Source organism: Chrysemys picta, chromosome 24, assembly GCF_011386835.1.
Source record: "Chrysemys picta bellii isolate R12L10 chromosome 24, ASM1138683v2, whole genome shotgun sequence".
Taxonomy (NCBI): Eukaryota; Metazoa; Chordata; order Testudines; family Emydidae; genus Chrysemys; species Chrysemys picta.
This window is the reverse complement of record NC_088814.1, coordinates 528,698-545,481: the sequence shown is the minus strand read 5'-3', so window position 1 is coordinate 545,481 and position 16,784 is coordinate 528,698. Positions and strand designations below refer to the sequence as shown.

Sequence of the window (16,784 nt, the reverse complement as noted above, 5' to 3'; positions counted from 1 at the left end):
CATGCAATGAGTTAACAGCAGGGCTGGGACCAGAACCTAGATCTCCTAACTCCCAGTCCTGTTCCTAAGGCACAAAACTATCCTCCGCTGCCTGATGTTTCTGTGGGTTAGAATTTGGCCTCTTAACTAGAACGTTTTCAGTATCTACAATGGACTGCTGTGGGGAAAGGGTTTGTCTTCCCCTCTGTGGGTTATTAAAGTTAGTGCAATTAGGTGAGGAGGGATGGAGCCCCCACAGTCACTCTGTTAGCAGCTGTTGGAAGGATGAATGTGTCAGGGTAGGAAAGAAGCAGTGTGTAAAAAATCCTGAGCTGATGCTGGCACTGGCAAAATGTTTTTCCAATAATAACAACTTACAAGAAATGTCAGAGGCTTCCTTGCCCCCCCCCCCAAAAGAAAAGGTGGGGGGGCGCAATTGAACAATACTAACTTGGACTGGGAAGGACAATCTGATTCCTGACCGACTGTAAGCAGCGGAGTGTAACTGGCTAAAATTGTCACTTTCCTCAGAATTTTGTCTATCAAATCAATTTTCAGTGTGTGGACAGGTGACACTAGTTTAAAAGTTCTACGTCAATTCTTAAGGATGCTGCTTTCTTTGTCTGAACTTAGCATAGTTTTCATATAAAGTACCTGGTCTTGGTTGGTTGCAACTGTTTTAGCAGGGAGGTGGCAAAGTGAATGGACTATGTGCAAATGCAGGGTGCTCTTAGTTGCCTAAGAGAGACCATCCCTCATAATGTTCTGTGGGTGTGGAGAGTTTATTACACATTAAGGGTTACAGCCCCTAATGGGAAGTGGCCGGCAGGTCCTGTGTGTTCTTCATGCTGATGGCTTCGTTATGGTGTTGGATTCAGCTGCACTTGTCTGGATCTCCTTGGTGCTTAAAGGCATGTTACTAGGCGAGGAGTCATTCCTCTGTTGCTGGTTACTCGGTCATTACCATTGTTGTATGTATTGCACAGCCTGGAAGGGTAAGGAAAGATAATTTGCCTCCAAGTTTCTCGTGTATAATGGGAGGGTGCATGGTGGCCGTTCTATGCCATATCACTTTATAATTTGGGGGGTGGGGGGATTTGTAAAAGATTTAAAAACAAAATGAACCATTTTCTTACCATTCACAACTGAATTTCAAAGAGAGGTGAGGAGTGGGCAGCAGAGGGGGTTTAAATAATGATCCACTATTGGCAAGAAAACAGTTTTGTGCAGAACTGAGAGGAATTTACCTCCAGCAACAGTCCAGGTGACTCTCGTTGATAACTCCTCGTTATACCGGTATAAAGGCGCTGAACTGGAGTAAATTGGGCTGCTGTAGGCCCTTTTATACCAGTGTAACTGCATTCACGCCAGGAACATTTTGCTGCTTTAGCTATACCGGTATAGTTAAAGTGGCAAAACACCTAAGAAGAGAGAGACCCTAATTCTTGATGTGTATGGCAACAAAAGATGAAATCTCTTAGGGAATTTCCTTGCAGAGAAACCCAGGATGCTCGTGCAAAAGGGTCACACCCTTACATCAAAGAAGCGAAGAACTAATTCTTGCTCCCAACTTTTTTCTCACCCCTTCCCCATCAACTTACTGAGAATCGACGTGGCAGTTTTGCGCTGCTTATCGTCACGTAATGACACTTGCATGGGCAGCACTGGCAGGAGCAGGTGACGTCTGAAACAAATCACAAGTTACTAACCAAAACTCAGTTGCCTTTGCAGAAACTCTCTCTCCAAATGTGAATTTATTTTACTAAATGCCTTTGCCCTGAATGACTGCAAAACCATGAAGAGCGATAGACCCACCCACACTGCACCTCTGGGACAAAGGCAGATTCACAAGAATTACTTGACATGCCTGTGTTGCTCATACTGCCATAAAACTGCAACAAGTGGTAAGAAGATGAAATGAAAAACTGGCCCAGTGAAAGGGATATGCAGTGATGCATTCCAGTTTAGGATTGGCCTCAGATGTGTAGCATCATTGGTTTATGAAGCTAACATTAAAGGATTGACTTTATCTTTAGAACACTTGATACAATGCTGCATGAGAGAGAACTGCCCCTCTGCTTTTCACTTCCATCTTAATAGTGCTGAGGAAACCTAGGCCTGGGCTACACTACCGGGGTGGTTTGAACTGAGATACACAACTTCAGCTACGCTAGGCGCGTAGCTGAAGTTGAAGTATCTTATTCGACCTACCTGGCCGTCCTCAGGGCGGCGAGTCGACTGCCGCGGCTCCCCCATCGACTCCGCTTACTCCTCCTGCCGAGGTGGAGTACCGGCATCGATTCGCGGATCGATTTATTGTGTCCAGATGACGTGATAAATCGATCCCCGTTACGTCGAACACTACCCACCAATTTGGCGGGTAGTATAGACTTACCCTTAGACTGCTGCACTTCCCCCGGTAGCCTGATAGGGTCAGCTATATTAAGGGCTTGTCTATACACAAACTGGAACTGCACTAACTGTTTTAATCCACACTTTTAATTATTTTGGTGCATCTCTGTATGTGGACACAGATTTGTTTCAGAGATGTAGTTTTTTGGGGGGGTGGGGTAGGTAGAGAGGGTGTTAACGTTGTCAATCCAATGAGGGAAAGGCCTTTCTGAAGAGGATGGTTTGGTAGCGTTCCCTAGTGTATTAACTCCTTTCAGACACAGTGGCCTGTTCTGATTACGTGAAATCAAACAGGGGACACATGATCTGAAATAAGTCTTGCCCCAAAATAGCTAAAACTGAACTAAACTGATGTTACTTTGATTCCATTTTTTTGTCTATACAACCCCTTTGTTTACACCTAGGTCCCGATTTTCAGCTGGGCCTCTCTTTGTGCATGTAATGTTTTTCCTCCCTCAGGTAGTTGTGGCTGTGTTGTTTCAGTACAGTTAGTTGGGGGCACTAAAGCACGGGCCACTTCTGGAATTCTAGGCCCTGGTTTGAATCTCAAGGTGCTTTACGAACACTAATGAATTAAACTTCATAACTCCTTCAGACTTACTGGGTAACAGAATCCAGGAGCCCTGACCTGCAGTCCCCTCTACTAGGTACTGGAAACACTGCCTGAGTCCTCGCCGTCCCCTTCTACACTTCAGTCATTGACTCCATTCTCCTGTAATCCTACACCCTGCTTCAGGTGCTAGTTCACTCAGCTGTCAATGTATTATTCACCAGCTCCCTCACTGAGCTAAAAGCGACAAGTGGGGAACGAGGTGGGACTGGACCGATTCATTTCCTTACAGGAATTTTCCCCAGTGCTGTGAAGGGGGAGGAGGGGAACCTTAGTGCATTCTTCTCATCACGGTCTGGTTCCATTCCGTTCTGGGGCAGGGAAGGCTTTGCCTACAGCAGGCGGCGGCGCGGGGGGGGGGAGAAAAGGGCCTGATTTTCCAGCCGTGCTGAGTGTCCTCCCTTCCAGCTGAAGCACGAAGCTCGGCACCTCTACACGCTAGGACTGTTGGGGGGACGGGCCTGGGGGGTCAGTCCAGGGTTTGACTCTATGCCCCTCACTGCAGCACAGGAAACTACTCCGATCGCTTCAACTGTCACAACTCCCCCCAAAGGGGGTTTCACAAAAGTCTTCTGCCCCCTCCCCCCCCCGTGCAGGCCAAGCTGCCCCCAGGACAGTCCCCTCTTGACCCCCCCCCCCGGCCCTTAATCTGCGGAGCCCCGGATGGCGCCCGCCCAGCTCCCCTCACCTGGCGGGGGGGGCTTCTGGGGCTGCAGCGCGGGGGGGTTGATTTCAGGTCTCTGCTGCGGCGCCTTCTTGGCGGCTTCTTCCGCCTTCTGCACAGGAAGGAACGTCCCGTGAGTGAGGGTCCCCGGGCCCCCCCCGACCCCGCCCCGGGCCCCCCCCCGACCCCTGCCCCCCCCGGCCCTTGGACCCCCCACCCCCGCACACACCTGCTGGAGGAGCTGGGTCCGCCGCCTGCGCTCCAGCATCAGCTGCCTGCGCCGGGCCTCCCAGTGGTAGGCGGACATGGGGCCGGGGCCGGGGCCGGGGGGGGAAGCGGGGCCGGGGCCGGGGATGGCTCTGCCCAGGGGAGCCTCCGCTCCAGCCGCTGGGGCCCGGCCTCACAATGCGGCGGCGGCTGCCAGGCAACCGGGTCCGGGGAGGCGCTGGGCCTGCCGGGCCCCTCCCTCGGGACCCACCCCCGGCTGGGGCCCCTCCTCCGGCCCGGCCCCCGCAGCCCGGGCTCCCCGCCAGGGGGCGCTGCGCGCCCGGCGTTCCGGAGACACCCCCCCCGGCTCCCCGCCAGGGGGCGCTGCGCGACCGGCGTTCCGGAGACCCCCCCCGGGCTCCCCGCCAGGGGGCGCTGCGCGCCCGGCGTTCCGGAGAACCCCCCCCCGTCTCCCCGCCAGGGGGCGCTGAGCGCCCGGCGTTCCGGAGAACCCCCCAGGTCCCCGCCAGGGGGTGCTGCGCGCCCGGCGTTCCGGAGAACCCCCCCCCCGTCCCCCCGCCAGGGGGCGCTGCGCGCCCGGCGTTCCGGAGACACCCCCCCGAGCTCCCCGCCAGGGGGCGCTGCGCGCCCGGCGTTCCGGAGACACACACACCCCGGCTCCCCGCCAGGGGGCGCTGCGCGCCCGGCGTTCCGGAGAACCCCCCCCCCCCGACCCCCCGCCAGGGGGCGCTGCGCGCCCGGCGTTCCGGAGACACCCCCCCCCCCCCAGGTCCCCGCCAGGGGGCGCTGCGCGGCCGGCGTTCCGGAGAACCCTCCCCCCGTCCCCCCGCCAGGGGGCGCTGCGCGCCCGGCGTTCCGGAGACACCGTCCCCCCGTCCCCCCGCCAGGGGGCGCTGCGCGCCCGGCGTTCCGGAGAACCCTCCCCCCGTCCCCCCGCCAGGGGGCGCTGCGCGCCCGGCGTTCCGAGGTACCAGAGAACCCCCCGAGTCCCCGCCAGGGGGCGCTGCGCGCCCGGCGTTCCGGAGACACCCCCCCCCCCCAGCTCCCCGCCAGGGGGCGCTGCGCGCCCGGCGTTCCGGAGAACCCCCCCGGACTCCCCGCCAGGGGGCGCTGCGCGCCCGGCGTTCCGAGGTGCCAGAGAACCCCCCGGGCTCCCCGCCAGGGGGCGCTGCGTGCCCGGCGTTCCGGAGAAACCCAGCCCCGGGCTCCCCGCCAGGGGGCGCTGCGTGCCCGGCGTTCCGGAGAACCCCCCCGGACTCCCCGCCAGGGGGCGCTGCGCGGCCGGCGTTAGTTCCGAGGTGCCGGAGAACCCCCCGGGTCCCCGCCAGGGGGCGCGGCGCTGCCTGCAGGCGCCGGGGACCAGCCGGGGCGCAGCCGGAGCCCCGGGCCCCTGGGAGCCAAGCGCGCCTCTGGGGGCGCCTGGGGGCCGGGCTCTTCCCTGTCCCCGCCGCTCCCTAGCCCCGCTGGGCTGCCCGGCCTTTCTCCCCCGTCCTGATCTCCGCTAGGGACCTACCCACCGAGCCTGGGCAGCGCCCACCCCGGCAATAGCGCCCGTGGGCGCTCGGCCCCGCCGAACCTCTGCGCAGGGCTGGTGGGGCAGCTGCCGCCCGGCTCCCAGCCCCCTTCGGGAACTCGGACCTGGCTGTTCAGGTTTCAAACCGCCGGGGCCATCAGTCCCCGGGGCTTGCTGGGATGACAGTGGCGCTAAGGGGCAATGCAGGAGGGGTGTCATGGGCCAGCACCGCTCACCTGCCCGTAGCAGCCCGCGCACAGTTATTCAGCCTGGTAGAATCCAGTTATCTGATTTCCTCGGCAGCTTCCCTGAACTCTGCCTCCCTCTGTCCAGGGGGAACCAGGGCTTCCAAAGAGCGGCTTCCCCTTCACAAGGGTGCTGCAAATTCTGCCTTCCTATCCCTGTCTAGCGTCCTTCAGAGCAAAGTCGGCCAAGAGTGGGGGTTACAAATAACTACTTTATTCCTAGGTACCCCAGAGCTATCGAATGACAGCAATAAAACATCCCATCGAAAAGCTGAGTGTTGTTGGTATTGAACATTTCTATTGTGGTAGTGTCTAGTTCCCTGGTACAGGATGGGACCCATCGGGCCAGGCACCCTACAGACATAAGAAATGACTCCCTGCCCCCTAAGACTTTACAAGCAAGAAATGAGAAGGAAGTGGGCAGGGGAACAGAGACTAGGGGGAATGAATAGAACAGGGTGTTTAGGACTGATGGTCTCTTTGGGGTGTATGCCCCAGGGAAGTGGGCCTGCCACCCTGGAAGGTGACCTTTGTTTCCTCACTGCTACTTTTAGCCTTGAAGGATCATTGCTGCCAGAAGCGATTGAGTCCCTGCGTATGGACAGCCTTGGGTATTAATCCCTGACTAGAGGCTGCCAGAGTTGTCTACACATGAATGAGTTAAGTGTAGTGGATTACTGGGTTTACCAAAACTCATTTCACTTGAGGTAGCCGGCAGGGCTCACAGGCGGTGAAAGGTCCACTTCTTTGTTCCCTGAACCATCCACCACTGACTTCCAATAGGATTAGATGCTACCCATTAAATTACTCCTGTCAATGACAATCTGTTCGGCTTGGCTTGATAAGTTTAGCAGTGCAGTCTATTGACAGCCTTTAAATTAGCTCATCACCCACTTGTGAGGCCGATGGCAGATTCATAGGCCTGAACGGCCGGGTTGTATTAGTGCTAAATCTAGAGTGACTCCTATAAGTGGTAGTAACAGTTTTAAGAAGGGGCTGTATTATACAGGGGGAGGGAATTGTGCCCAGTGGTGAGAGCAGAAAGGATTGGGAGACAGGACTCCTGGGTTCTATTCCTGGTTCTGTTATTGCTGTGCTGTGTAGACTCGGGCAAGTCACTTGGCCTCTCTGTGCCTCTCAAACATGGGGTTATTTAATCCAAACTCGGTTATTTAGAAACCCTATGGACTATGCAAGTGCTTCATTCAGAATGAAGCAGCATCTTAATCTGCTGAGCGGAAACTCCACCTACCCCGCCAAAACCATCTAGGTGACATCCAAACACCTCCCAACTATGAATGCATTTACCCTTAGAGTGCAGTAGGGAAATAGGGTCATCCCCGTTTCAGAGATGGGGAGTTGAGATGCAGAGAGATTCAGTGACTTGCCTGACATCTCACAGGGACCCTGTGGCAGAACCAGGACCTGAATCCAGATCTCCTGAGTCCCAGGTCGCTGCCTCAAGACCATCCTTCTGCTTTAGATGCTCCCTAATTGTTTACACAGCCTAGGGGTGAGCAGGCCTCTGCCTGCAAGGAACTTTGCTTGTGCTCCCGGTCACGTATTTATTGGTTTCCACTATCTGCCAAAGATAGCAGGAGTTTATTCCTTTAACCCCTTTAAGATTGTGTAATTGGCTTCTCTGTCAGCAGGCTCATTGGAAATGCCCGGTGAGTATCACTACCTTGAAGGCTAGCAGGAGCTGAAGCATGGAAAAAAAGCCTACCGAAAAACACCAGCTATGATTGACAGCTGTCACTCAGAGCATACATCCTCCTAGAACAGGAGCCGCCCTCCTAAGAAGCATGTTTAATGTCATGATTGACTGTTAACAGTCACCATCTTCATTTGGGGAGCAGCATCTACCAGTGACAAAGGGACCTTTCACTCTCAGCTTGCAGGCACACCTGCACCGCAGCCGGTCCTTATAGACAGTCCCCAATATAAGGAAAGAAACAGGGCGCTACTGCCACTAGCTATGAGCTTTCCTTGTGAAAACAAGTCTTTGCCCTGGGGGCTGTGCGCCTTGAGGATCCCCCTGGATATTCCCTCCCGTCTTGGATGCTGAATATTGTAGGGTTTTCTGTAATGTCCATTACCCTAGTATCTCAGCTAAGCTAGATTTGCAGCTGGGGGCCTGTGCCTCCTTCCCCGGGGGGAAAAGGCTCTGCCTGGGATAATGGGAGACGTATTTTTTATTTGTTTTGTCAGGTCCCTTTCCTTTCTCCCCACTCCTTCCCATATACCTTAGCTGCACTGGGAAAGGTGACACCTCCCCAACGCGATGGGGCTCGGGAGAGTTCACCCTGCGGGGTGGAGCTGCGGGCTCTCCCCGGCCCCGGTCACGCAGAACTGGGGGCTTCTTCCTCCTTCCCTGCGGCTGGCTCTAGGCTCCGGGCTCCTGTCCAGATGCAAACAGCTGTCGCCAGCTGTGCACAGCGGCTTGCGTTGATTGGCTCAGGCGCCGTGACATCACGGGGCTGGCTCGGAGGCGTTTAGCTCCCTCGCCGCCGCCCTTGCAGGAGTTTCCAGCGGCGGCTCCAGTCGCCGCAGAGAGACGGTCTCGGTGGCGGCTCCGTGGAGCTGGGAGGGTCCCTGCCGGACGAGTAGGCTCCGACCCCGGGCTGCCCCGGCCCCTATGGCAGGTAAACGGGCTGGGGGCTGCAGCGGGGAGGCGCGGCCGGAGAGCGAACCGGGAAGGGCTGGGGTCCCTTTCCCTGCTCTCTGCGCTGGGGACGTGCCGGGAAGGGGCGTCTCCCGGGGATCCCCACGAACCCGCCTGCGGGGGCGCGGGGACCCCGCCGGGCAGCGGGGAACTCCCCCGTGGGGATGGGGGAGCTGGGACAGCCCCCGGGGAACCGGCCGGGGCGGGTGCCCGGCCCTCTCCCTTCCCCGGGGGAAGGACCCTGTTCCCAAGCCGGCCCCTGGAGCGTCTGCAGCGGGGCGAGCTCCCGGGGAGTGGGGCTGGCTCCTCCGGGGGTCCCCTGCCTGCTTCTCCCGGTGCGGGGCGCTGGGGGCGGGGTGTCTCGGGCTGGGGCCGGCCTCCCGCTCCCCCCGGCTCACGCTGCCCTTCTCCCCGCCGCAGCCCGGAGCGCCCTGTAGCGCCGCCCGCCCGCCCGGCCCGGGCACCATGGGGAACCATCTGGCGGAGATCGCGCCCGCGCCGCCCTTCCTGCCGCACTTCCAGGCGCTGCACGTGGTGGTGATCGGGCTGGACGCGGCCGGCAAGACCTCGCTGCTCTACCGGCTCAAGTTCAAGGAGTTCGTCAAGAGCGCGCCCACCAAGGGCTTCAACATGGAGAAGATCCGGGTGCCGCTGGGGGGCTCCCGCGCCATCGCCTTCCAGGTGTGGGACGTGGGCGGCCAGGAGAAGCTGCGGCCGCTCTGGAAGTCCTACACCCGCCGCACCGACGGGCTGGTCTTCGTGGTGGACGCGGCGGAGGCGGAGCGCGTGGAGGAGGCCCGGGTGGAGCTGCACAGGATCACCCGGACTTCCGAGAACCAGGGCGTCCCCGTGCTGGTCCTGGCCAACAAGCAGGACCTGCCTGGGGCGCTGTCGGCCTCCGAGGTGGAGAAGCTGCTGGCCCTGCACGAACTCAGCGCCTCCACCCTGAGCTGCACCCAGGGCTGCAGCGCGGTGGACGGGCTGGGCCTGCAGCAGGGGCTGGAGAAACTCTACGAAATGATCCTCAAGAGGAAGAAAACGCTGCGGCACAGCAAGAGGAAGCGATGAGCAGCCCCGGAGCTTGCCCCAGCCCCACCCAGCTGCCAGGGCGTTGCTTGTTGGGTGCAGGGTGAGCAGGTCCCGTGCCAGGCCTGGCTCACCCCAGCGTGGCTAAACCTCCCATGTAGACAAGGACTTTGTTAGGGGGCAGCGCCCTCTGGGTGGTCTGCGTGCCTGCCCGTGAACTCTCCTCCATCCAGGATTCGGGATGGCTCCAATGGGAGTGTGCTATAGGGACTGGTCTGGACCTGTGCCCGTGGGCTGACCGGACACACAAGTGCCACAGCCAGACTGAGAGCAACGGCCCCTAATGTGTCAAAATCAAATTTAAAGAGAGGTAGGGTGGGGTCAGGAGACTGCAACCTGATGGCAACTTGCATTAGATGAAAACACTGCAAGTGGGTTTTCTAGGCGTGTGGGTGTTAACTTCCATCATTGCTACAGGAAAGGTGGGGGAGGGGAATCTTTGTATTACTGGGATTTTTTTTTTATAAACCATGTGTATTTTTTTTTTGTAGGAACTAAACATAAGTTATTAAACAGACAGATTGGATAGCTGGGAGTGGCTTTGAGTCTTCACTTTCATGCTGTCCGAGTTCATACTTTGTCAAGATTCCACTTGGCTGGATCTGGACAAAAGGTACATTGGGATTAAAGGCAGGACTGCCTTTTATTGAAACCAAAGACCTCTGCTAAACCGTTGGCTGTCATCTTCAAGGAAAGAAGGCTTTTAGACATGAAGTGACAGAAATCTAATCTATCCTTGTCTCCTGCTAAGGGAGGGAGCTCTTGTGCGGGTCGAAAGAAACCAACCAAGTCTCTGGCTGTTGCACTAATGAATAGTAACAAAAACATGACCCGATGTTGTTTTCCAGGGCTGGTAAGCCCCTGCAGCTCCCATCCATGCCAGCATTTGCAGTTTTATGCAGCATCTGGAGTTATAACTAGCGATGAGACAGATTTTGCAAAGGAGAGAGATTAAGCCTCAGGCCGTAGGTTTAAACCTGTCTTGAACTACTGGAGTCCAGGATGAGCCTTGATGTGGGGGGTGGGGAAAGCAAATTATTTCACTCTGCTACTGTGGTGTTCTACCTTCCTCTGACGCATCTGGTGCTGGTCCCTGTCTGAGACAGAGGCTGGACCAGATCTAGTGAGGCAATTCCTACTACCCCGTCCATGGTAAATCTCAGACATGGCTCCCCTGAAACTCTAGACCTAAGTCACCGTTTGAAGTGGCCTGTATGGGGCTGAGTAGGTATCAGGGGTGAAAATGAGCTAGGAGCCTTTAAGTAAGTGTGAAAAGCCCAAGGCTTCTTCCTTCCCTCACACCCAACTGGCTGGGATCAGATGTGCTACCCTGTCCCTGGGTCCCTTTCTGGTAGCGGCTGGGCTGTTCACAGGCTATAAACGCCACAGATGTGGGAGATCATCTTATTGGACCAACCTCTGCTGGTGAAAGAGAAGAACAGGAGTACTTGTGGCACCTTAGAGACTAACAAATTTATTAGAGCATAAGCTTTCGTGGACTACAGCCCACTTCTTCGGATGCATCTGTAGCCCACGAAAGCTTATGCTCTAATAAATTTGTTAGTCTCTAAGGTGCCACAAGTCCTCCTGTTCTTCTTTTTGCGGATACAGACTAACACGGCTGCTACTCTGAAACCTGGTGAAAGAGAGACACTTTTGAGAGTTCAAGAGCTCTGTGTAGCTCAAAAGCTCGTCTCTCTCACCAACAGAAATTGGTCCAATAAAAAATATTCCCTCCCGCACCGTCTCTCTCTAATCTCCTGGGCCAGTACAGTTATAACAACACTGCAGCCCAACACCTCGCAAGTCTAACTGTACAAAGGTGACAAGAAACTTAGTTGCTGTAACAGGAACTGGAGGGCGGGGGGAGGAATAAGCAGGACAGATGTTCCCCCCCCCCCCCACTCCTTTCAAAATGGGGTGGTAAATGCAGTGGTGGCCAGAACAGTAATCAGAGGCATTTACTGCTGCGTTGGCCCCAAACGTGACCCAGAGTAAAAAATGTGTCTTGGCTGCCACACGAGTTTGAATAAATGCAGGGTTTATTCAGCTTAAGCTGGTCGCGCGTGCGTGCGTGTGTGTGTGTGTGTGTGTGTGTGTGTGGCTAGAATCCTTTTCACTCAACAAGATTATACCTTTGTACTGACTTTTGCTCCCTCGGCTGTGCTCAGCAGTTTGTGGGTCAGGGGTGGGGTCGGAGCCCCCACCCATGTGTGCGGCTGCCATGCCGCATGTTCCTGTAGCGGGTGAACAGTTTACGTCATGAACTGCACGTGAAGATCTCGAGTTCCCCTTTTCCAGACAAAGAGAAGGCGCAGCCGTATGCCAACTGAGGTGCTCCACGGGGAGGAGCAGCGGAGTCTGAGGAGCCAAGAAGTGGCGTTAAGCACAGAGAACTGAGAGCTGCACCATTCACAACTTCTCACACAGCAGGGAAGGAAGGAAAGCAGGGGGCTGACTTCCTCCCAGAGAATCCCTTCTCCCTTGGTATAGCCTGATGTGGGCCCTGGGTTTGGGTTAGTTGCCAGAGATGATGGGGGAATGCAGCAAGGGTTTGTACATAATTTGCCTAAAAAGCTGTTTAAATAATTGGATGAGCTTTGTTAGCATGGTCACGCTGGCTGGCCTTGCTCTGCTTCTCCCCCAGTGGAGGCAGCCCCCAGCCCTGACACAGAAGGACCATCACACCTGCAGTGTGTCAGTCACAAGGACCCAGATCCTTAGCGGTATTTGTGTGCTAGCTCACATCAACTCCCCAGGGGAGGCAGGTGCCTAAGTACCTTTGAGAACCTGGGCCAAGGTGAAGAGCATCAGGGGGAGTGGGCCTGTGCCTGAGGAGGGATGGGGAGAAGGGACCTGGAGGAGGGAAAGGGCTTCAGAGTTTAATACAAAAGCCTGCCCAGGAAGTGAGATCTATAGAATCAAAGTTAATCCTTCTGCTGCACTCCCCCACATGGAGAGACAATGAAAGGACTGGAATTGTTTCTCTTAGAATAAAAAGAGATGAATAAAAAGGGACATGATAAAAGTACATAAAACAATGAATGGTCTAGAGATGGGACAGTGGGAGATTCTGTTTCCCCTGTCTCCTAACATAGGAATATAGGGTTATTAAATTAAATTTCACATGTGCACACTGCATAATGAGACTGTGGAACTCACTGACACATGATCTCAGTGAGGCCAAGAATTTAGCAAGCTCCAAAGAGGGATTGGATGATTCTATGGGTAACAAGAATATCCAGGGTTGCAACAGTTAATGTTGAAAAGAGTTTTGGAAGGGAGCTATGCATCCTCATGCTTCAGGAGAGAAGGCCCAGATCCACAAAGGAATGTAGGCACCAGAACCCCTAAGTGCCTCAGTCCAGAGCAAGCATGAGAATGAGACTATAGCCTGGTGGGAAACTGAGGCCAGTGCCCTGCTCCAATGACACTTTAGTTATTGGTTCAGTGGGGAACAGCTTGAACAGGAGAAATTGAGGTAGCACCATATCGGAGTATAAACAGCTCTATGATTCAAGCATGTTTGTAAAAAGTGGGACCCCCCCCCCCCTTAAATCCTTTTTCCTCCATCAGGCCAAGGCAGGAATTGAACTTAGGTCTCACACCTCCTGGATGGGGGTAAGGGGAATTGAACCATAGCCTTGTGTGTTTCTTACAAGCATAGCTTAGCTGCTAAAGCCACCAGCCTCTGAGAGAGGGAGTCGTAGCTGGAGATCACTAGTAGAGGTAGGTGCCTCCCTGTAGCCCAGACCTATGGTGCTGAGCTCTGTGACAGAGACGGGGCGTAGGACACACCTCTCTCATTGGCATCTCCCATGGGCTAGTTTGGGTGGTTCCCAGGTATCTAGCTGTCCCTGTGCATTGTTCAGGGACTTGCCGAGGTGCCTAACCCGGTTGAAAAGGGACCCTCCCCAGCCCGGTGAAAATGAGCAAGTGAGGGTGGGGGAGAGCGAGTGATGGAGGGAGGGGGGGATGGGGTGAGCGGGGCAGGGCCTCAGAGAAGGGGCGGGGTAGGGGTGTTCAATTTTGTGTGATTAAAAAGTTGGCAACCCTCGGCTTTGTGGAACCTATTCTTGTGCCAGTGATTTTCTGGGCACCTCAAAGTTAGTCCTTCTGTTGATACTGGCAGTTTTCCTTATTAGCGAGACCCTGAATGGGTCCAGCTGAACCTCATGAGAAATGCTCCACGAGGCTGCCCATTTACTCTCACAGCCAATCCCACTCTTCTCTGACGGCAGCTTGGGTCACACCTGTCCTATATAAGATCTTCCCCAGGTGCACTACCCGTTTCTGCAGGCAGGCTCCAGCTCTGAGATTGTCTTCTAGCTTAGCAGCACTGAACTCTTAGGGGGCTGGAGCCCAGGGGGCAGGAGGGCAGTGGGGCTCTCCACATTGTACTAGCATCATCACAGTGCTCAGACTAGGAAACCTGTTCGGGGCTTAGAGGAGGAGCTGAGCTGGGGTTGGGAGTCAGAGCACTTGAGTAACTCTATGTGTGGACAAGCCCTTAGGTCTCTCTCTCGCCTTGGGTAGTAGGTGGGTGGCCTCTCTGAGTATGTCTAGCTGGGAGGGAGCCTGGGAAGACAGACTTGTACTCAGGGCCTCGACTTATTGCGCTAAAATAGCAGCGTGGCTACTGCGACTCAGACTGCGGCTTTGGCTCTTGAGCTCGGGCTGCCGCAGGACCCTGAGGTGGTTTAATGCGAGTGCAGGGCTCTGCGATCCTTGCAGGGACGGGGCTACCATGGGTCCAGGCTCTTGCCGCAGCCAGACCCACTTCTCCCCAGAGAGCGGGCGGGGGAAGGGAGCGCAAAGCCCCTTTCCACGTGCCAGGGGATTTGCTCGGAGCAGGGCTCCTGGCCCAGTTCGTTGGGGGGGGGGGAAGCTGAGCGTTTTAAATGAGATGAGCTTTGCCAAGGGGAATGCAGCGTCCCGTTCTGAGCCCCAGAACGCAAGGTGCCCTGCTGACAGAATGAGCCTCAGCCCCGATCTCTTTATGTAACCGAGCGCCCTGCAATCCGCTTAAATCCCCTGGGGGGTGTTATATAAGGAGCACACAGCGCTGTGTATCTGGCTCCAACACCCCACCCTAGGTGTGCTGCTGACTCCTTTAAATCCGTAGCGCCTGCAATCCCCCTCCAGCTTTAGGTGGGAATGTAGGAACTTTATTAATGGCAGGACCAGGAGGCCATATGCTTTCACCAAGAGTTTCCCATGGCATCACCTGGGAGGTCAAGGACCTGGTGCTGAGCCGTCACGTGGGCGGCTGTGTGACAGGGACGGGTCCATGCACCGCATCTCTTCAGCAAGCTTTGAAGCTTCGCAGCTGGCAGGCCATGTCGCTGGGATTCTTCAGAGAGGAGAATCAGCTGTGGCTGGGGGGGAGATGCTGAGTTTCCAAAATCATAATGAGCTTAATTCAGGCTTTGTTGTTCCCTCTTAATTTTTTAATTAACTTATACAACAGCTGCTCACAGTGATTAAGTAGCAGAGCAGGTGAGCCTCAAATAACCCCAGCAAAGCCTAACCTGAGAGCTCAGCCCCCACCAGGGAAAGTGGGTCTGCCCTGCAAGAGAAGGCAAGTCCCCCCGGAGGAGCACTAGCAAAGCCCTGTGTTTACCTGCAGCCGGGGGCAGTCAGGCTTCACCTGGTCTGCTGAGCCACTCGAAGCCAGAGAATTGCAGGGGAGAGCGCATGAGTTATTCTGTTCTCACTCGCTGCATCTCACACACCTGGAGAATACACTCAAGGGAATGGCCTTGTTTTGACCAGAGACTGGAACTGGCTGAACCTTCCTCCTGGTGTGAGGGTAACTTTTAGAACAGGTTCTCCCCTGCCCCCACGTGCTTAACTCATCAACGCTCAGGGTCTGTTCAATAGAGACTGGCAGCATCTCTAAAGCACAGGCCTTAGTTCGACCATGAGTTAGTGGGCTCGGTAGTGTTCACTCGGGGAGCAGGGAAGAATGATTCCCTCCATTGCCAGAACCGAGGGGGGAGGTTCTCTGGTGCGGGCCATGCAGGAGCGCAGGCTAGATAGTCATAACAGTCCCTCTGACTTTAACAGCTAACCTTAACTATCCAACTGGTGGAAGTTTCCTACAGCTATTAGTTATAGTTAGCATATCTTGCTATTGATATCGTGCCCGGGTGGGGGGCTTCCAGGATTTCCTCGTGCCATACAGAACGCGTTAAGTAATCCAGTGCCTTCAGGAAGCAAACAATCATAGAACTTCCTGTCCAAAACAGGGTGCATTAAGAGCACATAGAGCGAAACCAAAGAGGTGGTCTTTGGGGGCAGATTTAGTCCAAGGGCCAATACTAGAGACCTGGACGAAGCCTTAAGCCTCTACCTAAAGCAGATGTTTGGGTAGGGGAATGCACAGTGCCCGCTCCTCCCCAGCCCTTCCCGCGGGCTGCTGGCGGTGGGCTGCAAACCCCTCTCCCGAAATGAAGCCGAATGCTGGGCCATAATGGCGCTCAGCTGGGCTGGAGAGAGGGCTCTGTATAAGTGCATAGAGAGAGAGTCCTGCCGACTTAATTTCTTTCCAATCCCTGGGCAAGATGTACTAAAGAGATTCAACTTTCCTGTCCCTCTTGGGGGAGGCAATGATAATAACACAGCACTGACATGGCTTCCATTGGAAAATTCAGTCTTTTATAAGTCCTCTTTGAGCCTCACAACAACTCTGTGAGGAAAGGACACTGGCATTTTACAGAGGCTAAGTGATTTGCCCAAGGTCACCCAACAGCTCAGTAGCAGAGCCCAGAAAATGTGGCTCTTGGTTCCTTGCTTGAAACACCTGGGTCAAGATTTCCCCTCCCGAATAAAACACAAAAGCCTTTTGCCCTGGACCAGTCTGCAAACTGGCGCACACACGTATGCCCAGGGAGGGCTCCAGCAGCTTTATCTTCTTATATCAGCTGCCTTCAAAATAAGCTCTTGGAGCCTGCAACTGTGGGGTGCAGGGGGAGTAAGGCAGCAAGGGAGGAGACACTGGACGACTGATCGCCTGAGTTCTCCAGCTCAAAAGGCTACGTGTGAGCTGGGAGAACAGACCCCCTGGTTCATCAATATCACGGAGCTATAAAGCTCGGCGTGTGTCCCAGTTCCTTCGAACGGGAAATGTCAGTAACCAGACTGGGAGGAAGTGGAGTCATGGACATAGAAGGCAGCCATTAGAAAAACAGCCCAGGAACTGGCAGTGCCAAGATGCCAATGGGCAGAGGTGGGAGATCAGGACTAGCCCAGAAACACTTGATGGGTTGCAATGGCCAAGGAGCTAGTGCCATGGGGGAGCCCGGGGACTGTCCCAGCCCCGGCTGTAAGGGGCACCATCTGAGCAGCCATGTAGTCGTGTCTGGTGGGTCCTGGACTCT

At 55.5% G+C, this 16,784-nt stretch overlaps 2 protein-coding genes across 3 annotated transcripts; one reads left to right on the top strand and one right to left on the bottom strand.

Moving 5' to 3' along the window:
- Positions 1-742: 742 nt before the first annotated feature.
- On the bottom strand, positions 743-4,117 carry CCDC200 (coiled-coil domain containing 200). Of its 2 annotated transcripts, XM_065577592.1 has the most exons (5): positions 3,895-4,117; positions 3,690-3,777; positions 1,581-1,663; positions 1,227-1,400; positions 743-966 (listed from the first exon to the last, which is right to left on the bottom strand). In XM_065577592.1, exons 1-5 carry the CDS (start codon positions 3,970-3,972, stop codon positions 940-942), a joined length of 450 nt encoding a protein of 149 aa, XP_065433664.1. In that variant the 5' UTR covers positions 3,973-4,117; the 3' UTR covers positions 743-939. The 2 variants fall into 2 exon arrangements, with proteins under 2 accessions (XP_065433664.1, XP_065433665.1); XM_065577593.1 differs by lacking the exon at positions 1,227-1,400 and having other exon boundaries at positions 3,895-4,110.
- Positions 4,118-8,136: 4,019 nt separating this feature from the next.
- On the top strand, positions 8,137-9,930 carry ARL4D (ADP ribosylation factor like GTPase 4D). Its single transcript, XM_005310036.4, has 2 exons — positions 8,137-8,296; positions 8,737-9,930. Exon 2 carries the CDS (start codon positions 8,782-8,784, stop codon positions 9,382-9,384), a length of 603 nt encoding a protein of 200 aa, XP_005310093.2. The 5' UTR covers positions 8,137-8,296; positions 8,737-8,781; the 3' UTR covers positions 9,385-9,930.
- Positions 9,931-16,784: the final 6,854 nt, after the last annotated feature.

Coding starts and splice junctions, on each gene's coding strand:
- ARL4D (XM_005310036.4), top strand. CDS start 8,782: ATGGGGAACCATCTGGCGGAGATCGCGCCCGCGCCGCCCTTCCTGCCG.
- CCDC200 (XM_065577592.1), bottom strand. CDS start 3,972: ATGTCCGCCTACCACTGGGAGGCCCGGCGCAGGCAGCTGATGCTGGAG. Junction 3,778..3,894: donor GGACCCAGCTCCTCCAGCAG/GTGTGTGCGGGG, acceptor CTTCCTGTGCAG/AAGGCGGAAGAAGCCGCCAA. Junction 967..1,226: donor CACCTGGACTGTTGCTGGAG/GTAAATTCCTCT, acceptor TTACCCTTCCAG/GCTGTGCAATACATACAACA.